The sequence below is a fragment of the Callorhinus ursinus genome, unplaced genomic scaffold (genome assembly GCF_003265705.2).
Source record: "Callorhinus ursinus isolate GAN/ISIS: 27379988/994484 unplaced genomic scaffold, GSC_fseal_2.0 scaffold50, whole genome shotgun sequence".
In the NCBI taxonomy this organism is placed as follows: domain Eukaryota; kingdom Metazoa; phylum Chordata; class Mammalia; order Carnivora; family Otariidae; genus Callorhinus; species Callorhinus ursinus.
In genome coordinates this window covers 4551746-4572746 of record NW_027397112.1, presented here as the reverse complement: position 1 = coordinate 4572746, position 21001 = coordinate 4551746, and the positions used below count along the sequence as shown (strand labels likewise).

Below are 21001 nucleotides of genomic sequence, written 5' to 3'. Positions count from 1 at the left end.
AAAAGAAACCAAGAAACAATGGAAGAAATAGAGAAAGGAAGGAACATCCTCAGGTATTAAAAATGAAGAGAAAAATTAAAGCCAGAACTATGAATAGTATGTCAGCAATACAGCTGTCCAAAGAGGTGTTTCAATAACCTTGTGACCTCGACTTGATGGGTTATGAAGCTGGATTTCATATCTCTGCATGAATCCAGAAGATTCACAGGACTGCTCAGTGCTAGGAATAGAAACTAGTAAAACCACTGACTACCCCAAGGAAGGGTAAGGATGTATATTCTTTGCCCAATCTCTGGGTTAAAAAATATATATCCTCCATAGAAAACAAAAAGCCCAAGTATATGTAGAACATTCCAGATACAGGACATAGGATAAGGATCTTAATTTCTTCTCCCAGCATAGTAACATGTCTAGAAACACAGCAAATATCATAGCAGTTAGTTGCAATCTGGAGCCAAACTTGGGTTTGAATTCTAGCTCTGCCATGTATTAGCTGTATGACTTTGCACCATCTATTTAAAACCCCCCACCTTAAAATGGAGATATAATTGTATATGTTTGTATGGTTACAGTGGAGATTAAACCCATTAATATAAGTAAACTTCATAAAACAATCCTGGAAAATCATAAAAACTCAAAAAATGTTACTTATTGCTGATAATCATACTCCTCCTATTCTTCTTCCTCCTTCCCCTTTCTTCCTCCTCCTCTTACTATTAATCTGGAGCCCCACAGAGAAGATGCAAACCATTCTACACAGATATGTCCAGGATTCAGGGCACAAGACAACAGAGTTAAAGAAATATTCCTCCCAGCCGCTAAACTCATAATCAAAGTCCACCATGAAATGGGGCGCCTGGGTGGCTCAGTCAGCTAAGCATCTGCCTTCAGCTCAGGTCCTGATGCCAGGGTCCTGGGATCGAGCCCCCTGTCAGTCTCCTTGCTCAGCCAGGGAGTCTGCTTCTCCCTCTGCCCCTCCCCCTACTTGTGCTCTCTTGTGCTCTCACTCTCTCAAATAGATAAATAAAATCTTTAAAAAAAAATTTCCATCATGAAAGAGAATCAACAGGTGAACAAAATGAGACTATTAGTATTAAGAAGTAATAAAAGTTAGTTAAAACAGGAGGCACTAACAAGGAAGACTAATAGGAAAATAACCCATTAGAGCTTATAGATAAAAGGGACTAATAATAGTTAAGATTAAAAATTTAATGGATAAACAGTATGGAGGTTTCTCAAAAAGTTGAAAATAGAGCTACCCTATGACCCAGCAATTGCACTACTGGGTATTTACCCCAAAGATACAAATGTAGTGATCTGAAGGGGCACATGCACCCCAATGTTTATAGCAGCAATGTCCACAGTAGCCAAACTATGGAAAGAGCCTAGATGTCCATTAACAGATGAATGGATAAAGAAGATGTGGTGTATATATACAATGGAATATTATGCAGCCATCAAAAAATTTAAATCTTGCCATTTGCAACGATGTGGATGGAACTAGAGGGTATTATGCTAAGCAAAATAAGTCCGAGAAAGACACAAGTATCATATGATCTCACTGATATGAGGAATTTTTTTTTAAAGATTTTATTTATTTATTTGAGAGAAAGAATGAGAGAGAGAGAGAGAGAGAGAGAGAGAGCATGAGAGGGGGTTGGGTCAGAGGGAGAAGCAGACTCCCTGCTGAGCAGGGAGCCCAATGCGGGACTCGATCCCGGGACTCCAGGATCATGACCTGAGCCAAAGGCAGTCGCTTAACCAACTGAGCCACCCAGGCACCCTGATATGAGGAATTTGAGAAACAAGACAGAGGATCATAGACGAAGGGAGGGAAAAATGAAACAAGATGAAACCAAAGAGGGAGACAAACCATAAGAGACTAATACATTATATGTTAATAAAAAATTTTTTTTCAAAAAAAATTTAATGGGTAAGCTTTATAGCAGATTAGGCACAGCTGAGGAGAAAATTAATAAACCAGAAATGTAACTGAAGAAATTATATAAAATTTAGTGCAAAGACAGAACAAGATGGAAAAATATTAAAGACAAATTAAAAGACATGAAAGACAGAATGAGGTGTCTAGCACATATCTAATATGCATTTTATAATAAGGAAAAGAAAAGGAATAAATAAGAGGAATTTTCAAAAATAAGATGGATGAAAATTTTCCAGAGTTGAAGATATGAGCCCTCAGATTAAAAAGAGAGAGAATGTGTCCTGTGCAGAGTTAAAAACAAAAATCCAACAACTAACCTTTTTTGTGGTGAGCTTTCAAAACATGAGACAGAAGGAGAGTGGAGAGAGGGAAATACTAAAAAACAATAAAACAGAAAAGACAAATTATCAACTGAGGTTCAACAGTTAGCCAAAGGATGTCATAAACAACTGAATAATGTTGTCAAAGGGCTGAGACAAAATAAACAGTCAACCTCAAATTCTATACCCAGTTTTAAATGTGCATGGAACGAAGATCTCCTCAGAAAGAATTCACCTCTTACACAAGACTGAAAGAAAACTAAAAGATGTACTTCAGTTAAAAATAATTTTTAGGGGTGCCTGGATGGCTCAGTCGGCTGGCTGTCTGACTTCAGCTCGGGTCATGATCCCTGAGTCCTGGGATCGAGTCCCACATTGGGCTCCCTGCTCGGTAGGGAGTCTGCTTCTCCCTCTTAATCTCCCTCTGTGCTCTTTCTCAAATGAATAAAATCTTAAAAAAATAATTTTTAAAAAACAGTGAGTTGAGTCTCAGAAGTGTTTGATAAATTGTCAGTACTAATTATTTATTGATGGTAAACAATATTTTGTGGGAGAGGAGGCATAACCTCCCATCAACCTATACATTTCTTCAGTCTCTGCTAATGGAATCTTAGAGGTATCTTATGATTTTTTTTAAGATTTTATTTATTTATTTGAGAGAGAGAGAGCATGCACACAAGCTGGGGGAGGGACAGAGGGAGAGGAAGAGAATTCAAGCAGACTCTGCACTGAGCACAGAGCCCATCTCAGGGCTTGATCTCACGACCCTGAGATCATGACCTGAGCCACAACCAAGAGTCAGACGATTAACTGACTGAGCCACCCAGACACCCCGAGGTATCTGTGATTTTGCAGAGTTTATTTTTTGTTTTTGCGTTTTTTTTTCACTTTTTTTTTTTTTTTTTTTTTTATTAACATATATTATTTGTTTCAGGGGTATAAGTCTTGATTCATCAGTCTTACACAATTCACAGTGCTCCATACCCTCCCCAGTGTCCATCACCCAGCCACCCCATCCCTCCCACCCCCCTCCACTCCAGCAACCCTCAGTTTGTTTCCTGAGATTAAGAGTCTCCTATGGTTTGTCTCCCTCTCTGGTTTTGTCTTGTCTCATTTTTCCCTCCCTTCCCCTATAATCCTCTAACTTGTTCCTCTAATTCCTCGTATCAGTGAGATCATATGATACTTGTGTCTTTCTCTGATTGACTTATTTTGCTTAACATAATACTCTCTAGTTCCATCCATGTCATTGCAAATGGCAAGATTTCATTTTTTATGGCTGCATAATATTCCTGTGTGTGTGTGTGTGTGTGTGTGTGTGTGTGTGTGTGTGTACACCATCTTATCTTTTCATCTGTTGTGATTTCACAGTTTTAATTGTTAGTTAAGAACAGAGACAAAAAAAGAAAAGAGAAAAAAGAAAAGAACAGAGACAGAGTGGGCATGGAGTAGAGAATGCTAGGGATTTTCACATGGGTACTCTGCCGTTGTTTTCCTCAGAGTTTGTTGTGGGCGTCCAAAGTTATCTGGATCACAGTCCTTCTCAACTCTCAGTCACTAGAAATCCTCCCATTTCACTTAAAAAGCTGTCCTTATGAGCTATAATTTTAAAGAAAATGCAGAAAGGGGCAGGCATTTGACAGTGTATGTTCATGAACAGGGGAAGGGGGAGACGACAGGATCACATACACAGGTATGAATACTGGCTTTATATAGGAATGCTGTTCATTCACACTAATAGGAAGAAAGTTAGAGTATATGGGTGCGCTGAAACCTGGTTGGTTGCTCAGGTTGTGGGAAAGCTTGTGAAAACACTCTTCTAATTGCTTCCATTTTCACAGTCAAGTGGGAGGCAAGGTCTTCGGCTGAGAGTGAAAGAGAAGAGATGTTAGAGTCTGAGAAGCAGGAAGATGTGGCTAAGTAATTTAATCATCCAATCTGGTGAAAGAGTAAATAGATGAGGGGAATGCAGTGCAGTTGCCAGGCAGAACCAAGGCAGTGGCCATTCATTTAAAGTGAGACTAGTTATTTTGTTCATGTGTATTTTTTACCAATGTTCCTCTCTTAAAACAGCTTTAACCAAGATTGAGGTTTTGCCAGGAAATTATGATGAAGGGTGAGAGGGTCAGGCATTGATGGTGTATATATAGGAGTGGCTACTGGCAAAGGTAAGTTTTCTCTTGAAAGGTTGTGGACTCCTAAGTGGAGATGGTAGATGCCCCTTCTTTCTTGTCAACTTTATTTTGTCCATTGGCTCCCAGATTATACTTTCAAGTACATGGCAGAGAGCTGACTGTGTCCAGAAAGGTTGTGGATTTGGGGAGGTTTGGCTATCTAGGACTACATCAAAGTTTTATTGAGGCAAAACAAAGTATGTGTTCATGATTCACTTTCTAGATAAAGAAAATTTTCAAGTAAACTGAAACTTAGGAATTTTGGCAGCATATCAGAACTACAAGTTTCCTGGAATTTTAGCTGCAGCAGTAAATCTAGCTTTCTATTTCTTCTCCTTTTGTATGTTTTCCTCTTATAAGCTTCTGTACATTGCTTATCTGCTTGATGAAGAACAGGTACAAATGCCCATTTTGTGGTCATAGTGACTAGGATCCACTCTCGAGATTAGACCAACATTACTCTAGAAAAAGATCTCAGCACCAAGAGTTTGCAGACCTCTCTATAGAGGTATGCCAACTGTCAGCATCTCTGTTCTTGCTCAGACCTCTGGGATGGATCTCCAATGATCCCTGCCTGGATTTGGTACCACTCTGGCTTGTTTGTTATAATCGCAAGTCTGCAGTCCCATGATGTAGGTGCAGCTGCTAGAGGCCCCACTCTGCAAACTGCCAAAAAGAGATAAAGTTGTCCTTAAGGAAAAAAAATCATAAGTTCAGCAAGCACTCCCAAATGTGACTAAAACCAATTCTAAATAGTATTTTAAGGTCTTCCCTGTTTCTGAAATTAGCTGTGTTTCTTTCTTTAGAAAATTTTGCTGACTCTTCTACTAAGTAAGTTTCAGTCTTTCTGTAGTCCAATTCTCATCTGACCGACGATCTTTTTCATTCAGGACACATAATGTAGGGATCTAGATTGTGAGCACAGCAGTTGGTTGTTGGTGAACTCTCTTGCACCTGATTAGGTCAATGTTACCTTTTTTTTTGCAGTGTCCCCAATGTACTGTATTATCATCACAGTGACAGTGATAACCAGGACACAAGGCCTGGTAAGACACTTTTTTTCTCTCTGTTATAGGGATGAAACTGCCAAATAGATGGTACAGACATAGACCAGTGTCCCCATGTGCAGAGGAGAAACATGGCTAAATTCTTATAATCTAAGCACTCATTTTCCATGCCCACTACCACTATCAACTGGCTCGTACATGTTATTTTTTCCATCTCAAGACACTTTTAGTACTATTTCATTATAGATTGACATTTATAAACTGGTTTATACAGAATGCATTTCACATAAGTTCTACCCTAATGTCAGATGGGAAAGTAGAATAATCAGATGAGTAAACTGTCTCCAATTCCAACTTCTAGGAAGTTTGCCTGTAGACTTGAAATGCCATTGATGGAATTTAGACACTAATGACCTTTAATTCCAAAAGGCCTGAGTATCCTTGACCTTATTTTCTTGACCTTCTTCCATTACTACATCTGTAGCTACTGTATGGGGTCTGCAGCATTGTTTATTAAACACAAACACTAGACATGAACAATTTTTAGTTGTATTATGTACCTAGCACAGAGTATGGTAGGTGGTTAAGTATTTGCTGAAATAAAGTAAAATTTTAAGTATATACATTTTATCACAAATGTTCCATTTTTAGAAGAAACAAAAAATTAAAAGCTAATGAGATTATTTATGTAAAGAAATTGCAAGAATAGCCTCTCAACCTAAACCCTACTGTTGGCCCATTCAAAAGCTCACAAGGGACTTAGGTTATAACATAATGGGTAAAGCCTCCCCCTCAGATCTCTGATAGCCTCTGGCAATGTTGTAGAATATTCAGTATCACAAAGAACCTCGAGTCAACTTTCAAAGCTGTGGATTCCTTTATGTCAGCTTCCACTATAAAATAATAACCTTTGGTATTTTTTGTTTCTTCATCAATCAATCTATGCTAGAATTCTGGCCACAGATCTCATAGATTTTTGGTTGATATAGGATCTTATGTTTACTAATAACTGCCTTGTTGATGTCTTTCATAACATCATTAATTCAATAATAGGTTAAGCGAGATTTCATACATGCAGGAGTACCACTGAACTCATGAGTTATAAATGGCATTTCTTTAATATTCCTTTTGATGAGGGAGTGGAAGCCTAGCTGAGGACAAAGTGTAAGCTGACATCCTGCAACCTAACGACCCCCAACTCCTGGGTGGGATATGTTCGACGTTTCTCCAGGGAGCTCCCACTGTCTTAACCCCTTAATGTTAATACTTTGCTAGAGGTCAAATGGCAAGGCCTCCTGTATCCTGTGAGTCTTCTTTAACAAATGAAAATCCTTTTGAAAACCTCCCTTTTCCTTACCTCCCCCAGCTCCCACGTATATAATCAGCCACCCCTCACAACCCCGGGGCAGCAGCTCTTTCTGCCCAGGGGTCCTGTCCCGGAGCTTTAATAAAACCATCATTTTGCACCAAAGACGTCTGAAGAATTCTTTCTTGGTCATCGGCTCTGGACCTCACCCCAATGAACCTCACCTATATTCCAAAACCACATCACTTAAAAAAACAAAACAAAACAAACAAAAACTTTCTATTTTTTTTTTTTTTGATGTGTGTGTGGTGGGGGGAAGTTGGGGTAAGCTAACCGCATTCTTTGCTTTCCCCTCCCTTTCTCTCTGTAAAATGAGTAAATACAAGATCACTCAGAAACAAAGGCCTTCTTCACTTAAATTGGGGCTATGGCCTGGGGATAGCTTTAGCTGAGTATCTGGAGTTTTTCCTAGTATTTTTTTTTTTTCCCCACTCCACAGGATCCTCAAGCTGGTTCTGCAGGGGGAGGGGGACAGGCTTTCCTTTAGCTTGATCATGCTTTCAGGACTTCCCCAGCTGAATGTTTTGTTTTGTTTGTTTGTTTTTTGAGAGAAAGAGAAAGAGAGTGGCAGGCTGCGGATGGGGAGAGGGAGAGAGAGAATCTTAAGCAGACTCCCCACTGAGCGCAGAGCCCAACACAGAGCTCAATCTCACAACCCAGAGGTCACAATCTGAACTAAAACTGAAAGTCGGATGCTCAACCGACTGAGCCACCCAGGCGCCCCCGCCTTCAAAGTTTTGTTTGTAAAATGTACTCAGCATTCAGCTATATTGAAAATAATTTAAAAAAACTGGATTAATATTATGTGATTTTTGAATTAATACTGAGCAAAAATAGGCCTTATTAGTGATTAGTATAATGTCTGATTATGTTAATGTTCACTACCTTTCCCTATCTTTGCCTCTCCCTTCCATTCTAAAACATAAAAAAACCATTTAAATTCTTAATCATTATTGAATGTTGGAACTACTGAGTGTGTTTGTTACCTGTGGTAATGTGGAAGATTGTTCTAGAATTCTGGAAACTAATAATGTAGTAGGACCTAAAATCTAATGTTAGGAGATTCAGAGTTTTAAGCCTCTTCCTGTGGGAGGAGTTTCCATCTAACTGTTGTATCAACTTCATCATCAAAATTTCCCAGACCCTGTTCTTTAGAGAGTTCTAAGAATACATAAGTAGGGAGAAAATAAATAAGGAAACAAAAATGTCAGGGTGTTTCTGAAAGACAATGTGCACAGAGATTCACACAAAGGCTCCCTGGATGGCGCTCACTGGTTTAAAGAAAACTCACCTGTTCCAAGGTAGCCTGAGAGGGGCTGTATTCTTCCATATCAAAGGTCTGTTTCACTGCATTGAAAGGGACTGACATTAAAGGCTTACATGTTTTTCACCAAAAGTGCTTAACGCCTGAGCCACCCAGGTGCCACATTCTTGCTCCTCACACCTGACTATGATAAAAATGGAGATGCAAGAAGCTCAACTCAGTATTCTTTGGGACAACATGTTGATAATTATTCTCCAATATCATGCAATGGAACCAGGGCAGAATATTCTAACTTACTTGCAGCTGAGTCTCCTTGTTAGCAGAGGAAAAATCAGGTGGAGTAAACCTGAGTGTAGAGCCACCACTACACTCCCTATAGAATATATAAGACGAATCCAGTGGAGATTTTCTAAGTTTTGGCTGATTATGTAATTTTTCTACTTGAACTCATATAGTACATACTCCATGTGAAAATATGCACAATAGATAAAGTCTAAGTATGTCTAAACTTACCTGCCTCTAATTTGAAAAAGGCCCAAGATAGAGGGTGAACATCTTTTCCACAGGTAATTTATACACCATCATGGAGGAATATCTGGGAGAAGGAAAAAGTCAGATTTATTGCAGTGTTACAATATTGGGGAGAAACTGATAGCAAAAAAAAAATTTGTTTTCTTTGTTTTTTAAAGATTTTATTTATTTATTTGAGAGAGAGAGAGAGAGAGAGAGAAGGAGCAGAGGGAGGGGCAGTGGGAGAGGGAGAAGCAGACTCCCTGCTGAGCAGGGAGCCCAATGCAGGACTTGATCCCAGGACTCCATGATCATGACCTGAAGGGAAGGCAGACACTTAACTGACTGAGCCACCCAGGCACCCTAAAAATTTCAGTTTTTTTTTTAAATAAAAAGGTAAATAGTTTAATTTGACAGAGCATGAATCTGAGCCAAATAACTTATCTGTAGTGATAAAAACCTGGTAACAACAAAAATCTGGTTGCTCTCAATTTAATGTTCAAGATAAATTCTGAAAAATTTCTCTGATAAAGAATCTTTCATACTTAGCCCATGCCATCTTTCTTCCCGTGCTATATTTCTTACTTTCAAAAGCCAATACTTTAACATGCTCTCTGGAACAGTTTCATCAAATTTTCCCCTCTGCTTTTAATTTTCAATCTCTCATAATATTAAAATCTGTTGAACTTTCTCTTACTAAAAAAAAAAAAAAATTCTTTCTTGACCTCCAGCTCCTCTCTTCCCAAATAAGTTCATTTGTGACCTCCATGTTGCACAACCCAGTCAACACTCATCCTATTTTTTAAGACTTCTCAAAAGCATTAAATAAAGTTGTAGACATCCTCCTTAAAACTAACACACACTCTCTCAACTCCTGAAACGACCAAAATTTATGACTTTCTAACCCACTAGACCTGTTCTGCTTAATATTTTAGCTACTATCTCCACGTGGCTATTTAAATTTAAATTAACTAAAATAAATAAAATTCAATCTCTTGGTCACACCAGCCACATTTGAAGTGTTCCATGGCCACATGTGGGTATTGGCTGCCATATTGGACAGCACGGACTTAGGACATTTCCAACACTGCAGAAATTCTGTAGGATAGAGCTGTTTTAGACACACTTGAATTATTTGTCATTATGGTTATTGTGGTGGTGGTAGTTTCCCCACCAGCTTTTCTTCCTCAATCCAGGCTCGATACTGAGAGTTCCTGGGGCCCATCCTAGACCTTCTCCTTTTTCCATCTCCCTTGTTGACTTCACCCACTCTCCTAACTTAATGGTCTTCTATTTGGTAAAAATGCTCCACATTGATGATTGCCTTTTCTTCTGAGCCAGAACCCTACATCTTTGTATTCTGGCATCTCCACTTGGATATCTCTTTACACATCAACTATATGAGCTTTCTTTCCATCCTCTGCATGTATAAAGATGTTTTTTAAAGATTTTATTCATTTATTTGAGAGAGAGAGAGAGAGCACAAGCAGGGGGAGCAGCAGGCAGAGGGAGAGGGAGAAGCAAAGCCCCCCATTGAGCAGGGAGCACGATGCAGGGCTTGATCCCAGGGTCCCAGGACAATGACCTGAGCTGAAGGCAGACGCTTAACCAACTGAGTCACCCAGACGCCCCTGCATGTGTAAAGTACATCTTAACTTAAGTTCTTTGCACATTCTGTGTTCTCAAGAGTACCTCTTATCCCCATTCTTCAGTGGCCAAACTTTGCTCAGTCTTAAAGTCCTACTTTAATGCCATTTCCTCATTTCTTTGTATCTTCATTTCCTTAATATCCTTGTCCCCCAAAGACTGTGAGCACCATAAGAATTGTCTCTATTTATTGACTAGTCTATACGTGGTCTCCAGCATAGAGTAGGTATTCAAGAAGTATTTTTTTAAAATTTATTTATTTATTTTAGAGAGAGACTGAGCACAAATGAGGGAAGGGGCAGTGGGAGAGAATCTTCAAGCAGACTCCTCACTGAGCATGAAGCCCAATGTAGGGCTTGATTCCACAACCCATGAGATCGTGACATGAGCCCAAACCAAGAGTCGGATGCTCAACCAACTGAACCACCCAGGTGCCCCTCAATAAGTATTATTTAAAAAAAAATGAATAGAAGTAATACATAAGAAAATCCTGTACATCTTTCTTTTTTTAAAAAGATTGTATTTATTTATTTACTTATTTAGTCATTTAGTTAGTTAGTTTAGGGAGAGAGTGTGAGCTGGGGGGGAGAGGCAGGGGGAAAGGGAGAAAGAGAATCCCAAGCAGACTCCCTGCTGAGCACCGAGTAGGACATGGGGCTTCCGCTCACAACCCTGAGATCATGACCTGAGCTGAAATCAAGAGTCAGAGGCTTAACCAACTGAGCCACCCAGGCGTCCCCCCATACTTCTTTAAATTCAATTCAATTTTATTCTGCTATTCACATAGGTTTGGTTATCCCTGCTTGTAACTGATAGCTAACCATACACAAATTTAAAAGAGCCATAGAGAGGATTAAATACCAATAATCAATTAATTTAGGATAGAGTCAATCTTTCTCAAGCAAAGGAGTGTGTGTTATTGGAGCTCTTGATGCAATTTTACATTCAGTAAAATGCTATAGGTTGATGCATAATTTTCATTGCCTATTAAAAAATATTAAGGGCTGCCTGGGTGGCTTAGTTAGTTAAGCAGCTGCCTTCAGCTCAGGTTGTGATCTCAGGGTCCTGGGATCGAGTCCTGCATTGGGCTCCCTCCTCAGCAGGGAGTCTGCTTCTCCCTCGCCCTCTGCCTGCCTCTCTGCCTGCTTGTGCTCTCTCTCTATCAAATAAAAAATAAATAAAATCTTTAAAAAAATTAAATTCCTGGTTTTGTTTGTACTTTGTTTCTAATTTTTGAACCATTCCATCATTTACATACACAGGCACATGCGCACACACACACCTCATCCACCTTTTCTGAGATATGAAACACTCACTGAAAACAACTCTTCAGTTGCTCTTTTTTCTATACATCCGAGTGACCTCCAAACAACTTGTTTTATAATAAATAAGCCAGCTCAGCCTTTCTCTTCCTGTCCAGATTCATCCAAGACTAAATTGAGTGTGCTGTATACTTATCACCCAAGCCAAAAACATCCTTTACCTTTCCTGCTGAGTAGCCTGTGGAAAGAGCTTCAGAATCTCTGTGTGGAGAGGCTCCACTCGAGTCGGGTCCTTCATTTTTATTTCTAGAAAATAATCTTTACCAAACTTGCTTTTCAGATGTTGAATGGAACAAATACACCTAATCCAGGGAAGAGAAAAAAGAGTGGAAAGAAAAAAACATTGGTCTTTTAATTTCTTCCTCAATTGTAAAGGCAGAGGATAGTGATCATAGATTGAGGAGCTGAAGAGCATCAGCTGGTCACAGTGAACTGTAATTCTCTCTGTGAGAACTTGAGGGCCAATTGTGGGTGTGGACGGGCACCCACCTCAGCCTTCTGGACACCATGAAGGCCACTCGGTCACACATGGCCTCTGCCATGGCGTGGGTGGTCAGGAGGGCGCCCCCTCTGTGTTTTTAACAATGGTCTGGATTGCCTGCCTAAAGATAAAGTAAGGGTCTGTTTGCATTTAGAAAGTAATTTGGGAAAACAGATGAACACAAAGAAGTATGAGGAATAATAGAAAATTCTGTATTCATTTACAAGAAAAAAAAATCTTTGCTCTAGAGAGAAAGAAAAAAATTATACTGCATTATGTAATTACATTACCACATTAATTGGCTTCATAGAATGAAAAGTTGAAGATTGGGAAATAGTGAGTAAAATAATGTTTGTTTAAAAAGTTGGAGTGAAGAGAAACACCACATTGTAGCACAGTCCATAACTGAAGAATAAAAGAAGAAGAATGAGGCAGGGGAAGAGGAGTAAGAAAACGAAAATCAAAGCAAATACATGTAAGATTCTATTAGATTCTTAAAATGTCTATCTTTCCTTCCTTGGGGAATTTTGAGCACTATATTGAGTTTCACTGAATTAAATACTAGAGGATGTGAGCCTCAAAGATAAAATGGAGCAAATGTAAAAAAATATATTAACTTAGACTCATACTACTAACTCTACACTTAATATGACACCTCTCACCACATTTGCTACTGCCCCTCGGGGTCCACCCCCGTGCCGGCTTGTCCAGAATCACCACCGGCGGGTCTCCCAGGATGCTCAGCACCAAGCACAGCTGGAAAGAGAGGAGCAGCACATCTGGCACTGATCTGTGGGGTGCGCAGAGTAACATGGAGCCCCCCTCCTACCTTCCTTTTTACTCCCTCAGATAAGACTTTGAGGGAATTTTATTTATTTTTTATTTTTTAAAATCTTTTATTGTTATGTTAATCACCATACATTACATCATTAGCTCTTGATATAGTGTTCCATGATTCATTGTTTGTGCATAACACCCAGTGCTCCACGCAGAACGTGCCCTCTTTAATACCCATCACCAGGCTAACCCATCCCCCCACCCCCCTCCCCTCTAGAACCCTCAGTTTGTTTTTCAGAGTCCATCGTCTCTCAGGGTTCGTCTCCCCCTCCAACTTACTCCCCTTCATTCTTCCCCTCCTGCTGTCTTCTTCTTTTTCTCTTTTCTTAACATATCTTGCATTATTTGTCTCAGAGGTACAGATCTGTGATTCAACAGTCTTGCACAATTCACAGTGCTCACCGTAGCACATACCCTCCCCAATGTCTATCACCCAGCCACCCCATCCCTCCCACCCCCAACCACTCCAGTAACACTCAGTTTGTTTCCTGAGGTTAAGAATTCCTCCTATCAGTGAGGTCATATGATACATGTCTTTCTCTGATTGACTTATTTCAGACTTTGAGGGAATTTTAAGTTGTTCCTGGAGCTTGAGAGTTTCCACCAATCTGACCAAAAAAACAAAAACAAAAACAAAAACAAAAACCCCACTGTGATTATACACAAAGCACATGTTCCTACCTAAACCAACAATACAGAAAACCTTAGCACCATCAACCTGAAAATAGTATATTAAAGTATATTAAAGGACCATTCACATCATCACAAACACTAAATCTTATGATTTGGTTCTTCTTCAGATTTCCCATCATTTTATTTGCATTTGAATTTAAAGACCTTGTTTATGATCTTCTTTCCATAGTTAATGATGAAATGACATGTTCCTCCCTTCCTCCCGCTACAAAGTGTGAATGAGCCCTCCCCCACCGTGAAGTACTAAGAGCAGCATCCTGTTTGCCTATTCCTTTCACTGGGAAAGACGGGGCCACAGTGGGTTTTCCTGAGGAAAGTACCCCAAACACTTGAGGGTGTCATCTTCCACTTGTCTCAGTGATGTTCTGCAGCCTTGTAAAACCACCTGCATCGAACAATGAAAGTCAGATCTACATCCGGCTTTTGCTCCAATTCTCCTTCTACTAAAAGAGATAAAAGTGGCCATTAAGCCTGGTGAAAGGTTGGTGGGACTAAAAACTGGTGCAGCCACTGTGGAAAACAGTATGGGGGCTCCTCAAAAAATTAGAAATAGAACTACCTTATGATCCAGTAATTCCACTACTGGGTATTTAACCAAAGAAAAAAAAATCTAATTCAAAAAGATAAATGCCCCCCTATGTTTATCGCAGCATTATTTATAATAGCCAAGATATGGAAGCAATCCAAGTGTCCACTGATAGAAGAATGGATAAAGAAGATGTGGTATATACCTACAATGGACTATTAGTCATAGAAAACAATGAGATCTTGCCACCTGTGACAATGTGGATAGACCTAGAGAATATAATGCTAAGTGAAATAAGTCAGTCAGAGAAAGACAAATACCATATGATTTTACTCGTATGTGGAATTTAAGAAGCAAAACAAATGAACAAAGAAAAAGTGAGACCAATAAAAAACTCTCTTATATACAGAGAACAAACTGGTGATTGTCAAATTGGTGGGGGGATGGGAGCAACAGGCAAAGGGGGATTAAGAGTAGTGGATAATGAGCACTGGGTGATGTATGGCATTGCTGAATCATTATATTGTACACCTGAAACTAACATAACATTGCATGTTAATTTTACTTGCATTAAAAAAAGTGGCCATAGGGGCACCTGGGAGGCTCAGTCAGTTAAGCCTCCAACTCTTGATTTCAGCTCAGGTCATGATCTCAGAGTCATGAGATAGAGCCCTGCATGGTGTCCTGTGCTGGGCGTGGAGCCTGCTTAAGATTCTCTCTCTCCCTCTCCCCCTGCCCCCCCCACCTGCATGCTCCAAAAGAAAAAAATTTTGGCCATTAAGTGTCACTATTTTTTGAGCATGTAAAGATATTTTATAAAACCTTTCATTTATTTGTTTTCTAAAAAAATTATTTGATTTACTGATAAAAAAAATAAGGATGCTATTGATATTTAAAGTGAAATTTCCCCTGGCAACAAGCTAGGTTCCTTCACGTACCACTCCTGCAGCTGACTTTGTGTCTCCTGTTACTATTTTAATAGAAGTACTTTTACCAGCTCCACTGTGTCCCAACAACCCCAAAACTTCACCTGGAAGAAAGAGTCACCATTGATGTTTGTACTTCAAAGTTTGACTAACCTAAAATCACTTAGTTTAGTAACATTTTGAAACAAAATAACATTTTCAAACAACCCCTTCCCAATCTTCTATTTCCAATGTGAATGGAAAGACTTTGGATTTAGAGTAGAATGCCTTGGTCTTCCTGACCCAAGACTGGGTTTCTTAACATTTGAATTGGGACATGGTTTTGAAACAGAAAACGTTTCTCTGCCAACATGTCAAGTATTTTTATAATTACATGTTAACCAAGATAGAGGAACAGTCTCAAAGAATGGAAAATTTTCTCCTTTTCACAGTCCCAAACCTAAATAAATAAGGAACAACCTGATAAAGGGAACATCGTCAAACCTTTTTTAATGCAGAAGGAGATATTTCTTATGGCTATTTTCTTCTTTCTTGTTGAAAAGCAACTTTCTTTTCTTTTGTTTATATTGCTTGTGTAAACAGCTTGCCATTATGACTGGTTTCTGAAAAACATGACAAAACATGATTTTCCTGTTAAATCTCAGATATTTTGTACACTCATGTTTTATCTTTCATGTCCTAGGTTATGAATATGACCAGCTTTTGTTCAGCCTCTCTTTTTTAAATGAAGTACCGAAATGTATGTTCATGAGGGGAGATTACTACTTAGAAAACTAATTTCTAATCAAATGCATTGTGTTTGCATTATGCCCTTGGCACCAATTTCATTTCTGGTATGTTTCTTATTGATTTCCATATAGTGTAAATTTACTTGCTAATTATAGTTATTAATGTCACGACTTCAGTATCATGCAAAATGAAACTGCGATTCTTGCAAAAGATGTGAGATCTTGTTAAGGTTGATAAAATATCAGAGAATGTTTTGAATTACACTGATGAATAAAGACCTGGCAGGTTAAGATCCACAAAAAATGGAAGAAGAGAAAATTAAGAGTCATGACAAGATAGATACTTCAAAGGATGTGATTTATATATGACCTACACATGCTAGTGTTACAAAAACAAAAGCAAGTTTTGAAAATAAAAACAAGGAGTTCATCAACTCTACAGGACAAGCTACCTAGCCCAGTGTTTTGTAAAGGGTTCAAGTTACTTGTTTTCACCTCATTCAGGTTCAGAGTAGTGAGTGCATCTGTTGTGTTCACTCTTTCAGCTTGAACATCTTCATCTTCTTCTGGCTCTTCTGGATTTGGATGATTTTCCCTACTTCTTGAGGAGATCCTACAGAGAAAATAAAATAACATAACAATGTGATTCTAGTTGTACAACAACTATCAAGAGAATGTAAGCCTCTACACTTAATTTATTCTCTGCTTTAAAAGAAAGAAAATGATTAATTTATTACCTACAAGATTCCCCTTATAGGTAGCCATGTTCCTTGAAATATTTTCTTTGACTATTGTCTTTAAAACCTTTTATCCTATCTGTCAACTAGCTCTGGAAACTCCCTCAGATACAGACTTATCAGTGTTTTCAGTCTGCCGCTGTCCAGACCGTCCTCACATTACATCATAAATGATCACCAGAACTGGCTTCTCTTCCCTTTTCAAAACATTCCGCACACATACTGAACACACCAGCTCATTATCATATCTTCTCCTTGGGGACTGAACTTGCTCTAAGCAGGAGAAAAAATAAGCTTTGCTGTTTAACCCCTGCTAAGAGAGATGCACAGAACAAAAACTCAACTTGCCTAAAATCGGTAAGACCTGTGACTTCAAAACTACGTATCCCTGTATTCAATCCAATGCTGTTTTGGGTTTTTTCCCCAGCATAACAATGTCTAATGTGCCTGGTTAAAAATTGGATAGCAAATCTAACCTAATAAATTGATGTTAAATGTACTGCTACAAACATTAAATATTTAAATTATATTCAGATGTTAATAAATGTTCCTGACCTGAAAACTGGATCTTTCCTCATTGTTTCTTTTCCATACTTCATTTCCAGACACCTTATAACGAAAAGGAAAATGATACTCTGAAGGTATGGCTAAAGGCAAAGAAAGAGAATTAGAATTAGCATCATCATGGGATTCAAATTCAGTGGGCAATATTTGCCTTTTCTCATGGAGGATTTGATCATTTTCTTATAAATCTGACAAAAATCTTATAAAATACTTTCACAAGAGAAGTTTATCCAAACCAACCCTCCCATGGTGAGGGGTGGTGGGTGGAAACAGAGCACAACTAAAAATCCTGCATTAAATTAAAAAAAAATACTTTTTTAAAACATAGAAAAACTGACAATATAGTAAGGACTTTTTTTTTTTTTAATAGTAAGGACTTTTTAAGCCAAATCTAAGTGGATGTAGGGAGTAGGCTTGACAACAAAGCAACTCTCAACCTGGAGTTATTCTCCAAACCCTGAAACCTTCAAATTTCAGTTTTCACAGCATGTGCAGGAGAAGAAGACAGAAGAAAGTATACAAGCATAGAGTTTTCTTCCAAGCAAGGACTAGAAAGTGAAAGGTGATCCTTTCACTAATAAAGTAGGGCCTCACAGGGTTTTACCCTTAGTGAAGGACATAAAGAACACATGGGAGAGCTGAGCGTAGGGAATGAAGTGGAAAGAGAAGCCAGCCTATGCACAGATTTGTAGCCTAAATTCACTCACCTGAATCGTCCAAAATAGCTCAAGCCCGGAATTTAGTTAAAAGCAGTACCAAACAGGTAAGCATCCCAAAGAATTTGGCAGAAGCAAACAAATTGGAATAGATATCCCAGAAATAGACCCGCATATGTGGGTATTTTATATATGAACAGAGGTGGCCCTGAATATCAATGGAAAAGCACAGGCTTTTCAACAAGTGGTGCTGGACAATTGGGTATCTTGAAAGACAGAAGTGAAATAGGACCCTTACTTTCCAACATGGAAAAAAATCAAGTTCAGATGACAGAAACATAAATGTATAAGGAAAATATACATACATCTTTTAGAGGACGATATAAAAGAATATTTTCATGACCTCGGAGAGGGAAAAATTTCTTAAACATTATGAAAAATGAAATAAAATGCATTATCTTAATAGATATAGTAAAAAAAATTTTATTCTTTTTTTTAGATTTTTATTTATTTGTCACAGAGAGCACACAAGCAGGGGGAGTAGCAGGTAGAGGGAGAAGCAGGCACCCTGCTGAGCAAGGAGCCTGATGTGGGACTCCATCCCAGGACCCTGGGATCAAAACCGGAGCTGAAGGCGGATGCTTGACCAACTGAGCCACTCAGGAGTCCCAAATTTTGATTATTCTTGATGCACACAACCTTTGATAAAATTCAAGACTCATTCTTGATAAATAAATCAATAAGCAAAGACTGAAACCTCTAGTAAACTAGGAATTGAGAAAATTAATAAATACTTGATACTATAAACAGTTAACAGAATGCTAATGACGAAGTACTAAGAAGATTCCGAGTAAATTCATAAACAATGTAAGGATGCCTGCCAGCAATAGCATTACATTCCAGGGTTGGTTTGTTCTGTTACCCAGGATTGCACACTGTAATGAATATATGCTCTAATCAAACAATTGTATAACTTTAGTATTTATTAGTGGTCAATTAAAAATAATTGTGTGCAGAACATCTCTGCATTTACAAATCAAAGAAAATACATTTGATATACAAAGACTCATGTGGAAATGTATATAATTTCTAAAATTTATAAATTTATAAAAACTTAGGAAATCTCCCTCAACAAATAGTCTTCTGCCATTAAGAGAAAAAAAGAGGTCTGTAATCCATGTTGTTCCTCTTTTCTGCCTCAGTTACCACAATGCACAGATACAACATTTATATTTTATTTCAGTGTCTTTCTCCTGTTTAAAATTGCACTTAAGGAGTGCATGGGAGGCTCCGTCGATTAAGTGCCCCACTCTTGGTTTCCGCTCAGGTTATGATGTCAGGGCTGTGAGATCGAGCCCTGAAACAGGCTCCACACTCAGCGGGGAGTCTGTTGGGAGACTCTTTCTCTCCCTCTCCCTCTCCTCTGCCCCTCCCCCTGCTTGTGCTTTCTTTCTCTCTAAAATAAATAAAATCTTAAAAAAATAATAATACAATTCCACTTAACTTTTTACCTTTTTCATTACTCATATTAATTTTTTTATCCATATTTAAATGAAGTTTAGTCATACAGCATTTGTGGTATTTATATATAAATCACTTCAAATTGTCTTCGGATATATATCATATCAATAACATATATTACAATAATAGCAATCAAGTCTTTAGTATTTCTGGTATATATTATACTGACATTGACTCCATATAGAAAAATACCCTTGGGGCACCTGGGTGGCTCAGTTGGTTAAGTAATGGACTCTTGATTTCGGCTCAGGTCATAATCTTAGGGTCATGGGATTGACCCTCACTCAGGCTCTGTGCTCAGTGGGGAGTCTGCTTGGGATTCTCTCTCTCCCTCTCCCTCTCCCCACCCATGCTTTCTCTCTCTAAAATAAATAAATAAATCTTTTTTTAAAAAGAAAAATACCTTTACGTTTTGCTGCCATTGTATTCGAATATAGAATATAGTAAGAGTGAGTATTTTTAGGATATTTAAATTTGCTGTTATTTGAATAAGATCAAATATATTACAGGGGCACCTGGGTGGTTCAGTTGTTAAGCGTCTGCCTTTGGCTTGGGTCGTGGTCCCAGGGTCCTGGGATCGAGCCCTGCATCGGGCTCCCTGCTCAGCGGGAAGCCTGCTTCTCCCTCTCCCACTCCCCCTGCTTGTGTTCCCTCTCTCACTGTGTCTCTCTCTGTCAAATAAATAAATAAAATCTTAAAAAAAAAAGATCAAGTATATTACACAGTTATGAATCCTATGCAATAGACATTCTGGTAGAGAATTTTTCTTATGATTAAGACTGTTAAGTAGTGCCTTCCTTGATTTCATTATCCAGACCTTCCAAGTGTCTCATATATATATGGGATAGCTGTTGAAAGAAAACAAAGGCTAAATGAAAGTCTCTCTGCTTGATGCATATAAAATCTATACACTAAATATGCATATATTGTACTTGATGTTCCATGGGGTGCCAGGGTATAGTCCATGAACTGGGATAAGACTTGTTCTCTGATACTAAAGTCTGTTGATGAGCTGACATTCTTCCTTGGTTGTAACCGCCAATATTTTGTCTTCTAATTTTATGTAGTAGGGATTTGCAGATTTCTTTTTTTTCATCTAGCCTGATATCATTTTTTTTAAAGATTTTATTTATTTAATAGGGACAGACACAGCAAGAGAGGGAACACAAGCAGGGGGAGTGGGAGAGGGAGAAGCAGGCTTCCCACTGAGCAGGGAGCCCAACGCGGGGCTCGATCCCAGGACCCTGGGATCATGACCTGAGCCCAAGGCAGATGCTTAATGACTGAGCCACCCAGGCGCCCTAGCCTATTTTTTAAAAAAATTTTATTGTTATGTTAATCACCATACATCATTAGTTTTTGATGTAGTGTTCCATGATTCATTGTTTGCATATAACACCCAGTGCTCCATGCAGAACGTGCCCTCTTTAATACCCATCACCAGGCTAACCCATCCTCCTATCCCCCTCCCATCTAGAACCCTCAGTTTGTTTTTCAGAGTCCATTGTCTCTCATGGTTCATCTGCCCCTCCAATTTTCCCCCCTTCATTCTTCCCTCCTATCTTTTTTTTTTTTCAACATGTATTGTATTATTTGTTTCAGAGGTAGAGATCTGTGCTTCAACAGTCTTGCACAATTCACAGTGCTCACCATAGCACATACCCTCCTCAATGTCTATCACCCAGCCACCCCATCCCTCCCACCCCCACCACTCCAGCAACCCTCAGTTTGTTTCCTGAGATTAAGAATTCCTCATATCAGTGAGGTCATATGATACATG

At 38.8% G+C, this 21001-nt stretch overlaps 2 protein-coding genes across 2 annotated transcripts in view; both read right to left on the bottom strand.

The window, feature by feature from the left end:
* The window catches only part of ABCA6 (ATP binding cassette subfamily A member 6), a 73173-nt gene extending 61360 nt beyond the window's left edge, over nt 1-11813 (bottom strand). Inside the window, exons 1-2 of the mRNA XM_073883200.1 lie at nt 11714-11813; nt 8587-8668 (exon numbers count right to left, since the gene is read on the bottom strand). The gene's annotated coding sequence lies outside the window, so the exon portion shown is untranslated. The remainder of the gene's footprint in view (nt 1-8586; nt 8669-11713) is intronic.
* Nucleotides 7882-21001, bottom strand: part of ABCA10 (ATP binding cassette subfamily A member 10) — an 85194-nt gene continuing 72074 nt past the window's right edge. Inside the window, 18 exon segments of the mRNA XM_073883142.1 lie at nt 7882-7980; nt 8101-8156; nt 8587-8629; nt 8632-8668; nt 11714-11854; nt 12042-12120; nt 12123-12154; nt 12696-12732; nt 12735-12789; nt 12863-12888; nt 13420-13478; nt 13798-13843; nt 13846-13948; nt 15028-15119; nt 15499-15562; nt 15564-15617; nt 16239-16356; nt 17036-17232. Coding sequence (XP_073739243.1) covers nt 7882-7980; nt 8101-8156; nt 8587-8629; nt 8632-8668; nt 11714-11854; nt 12042-12120; nt 12123-12154; nt 12696-12732; nt 12735-12789; nt 12863-12888; nt 13420-13478; nt 13798-13843; nt 13846-13948; nt 15028-15119; nt 15499-15562; nt 15564-15617; nt 16239-16356; nt 17036-17232 — 1338 coding nt within the window.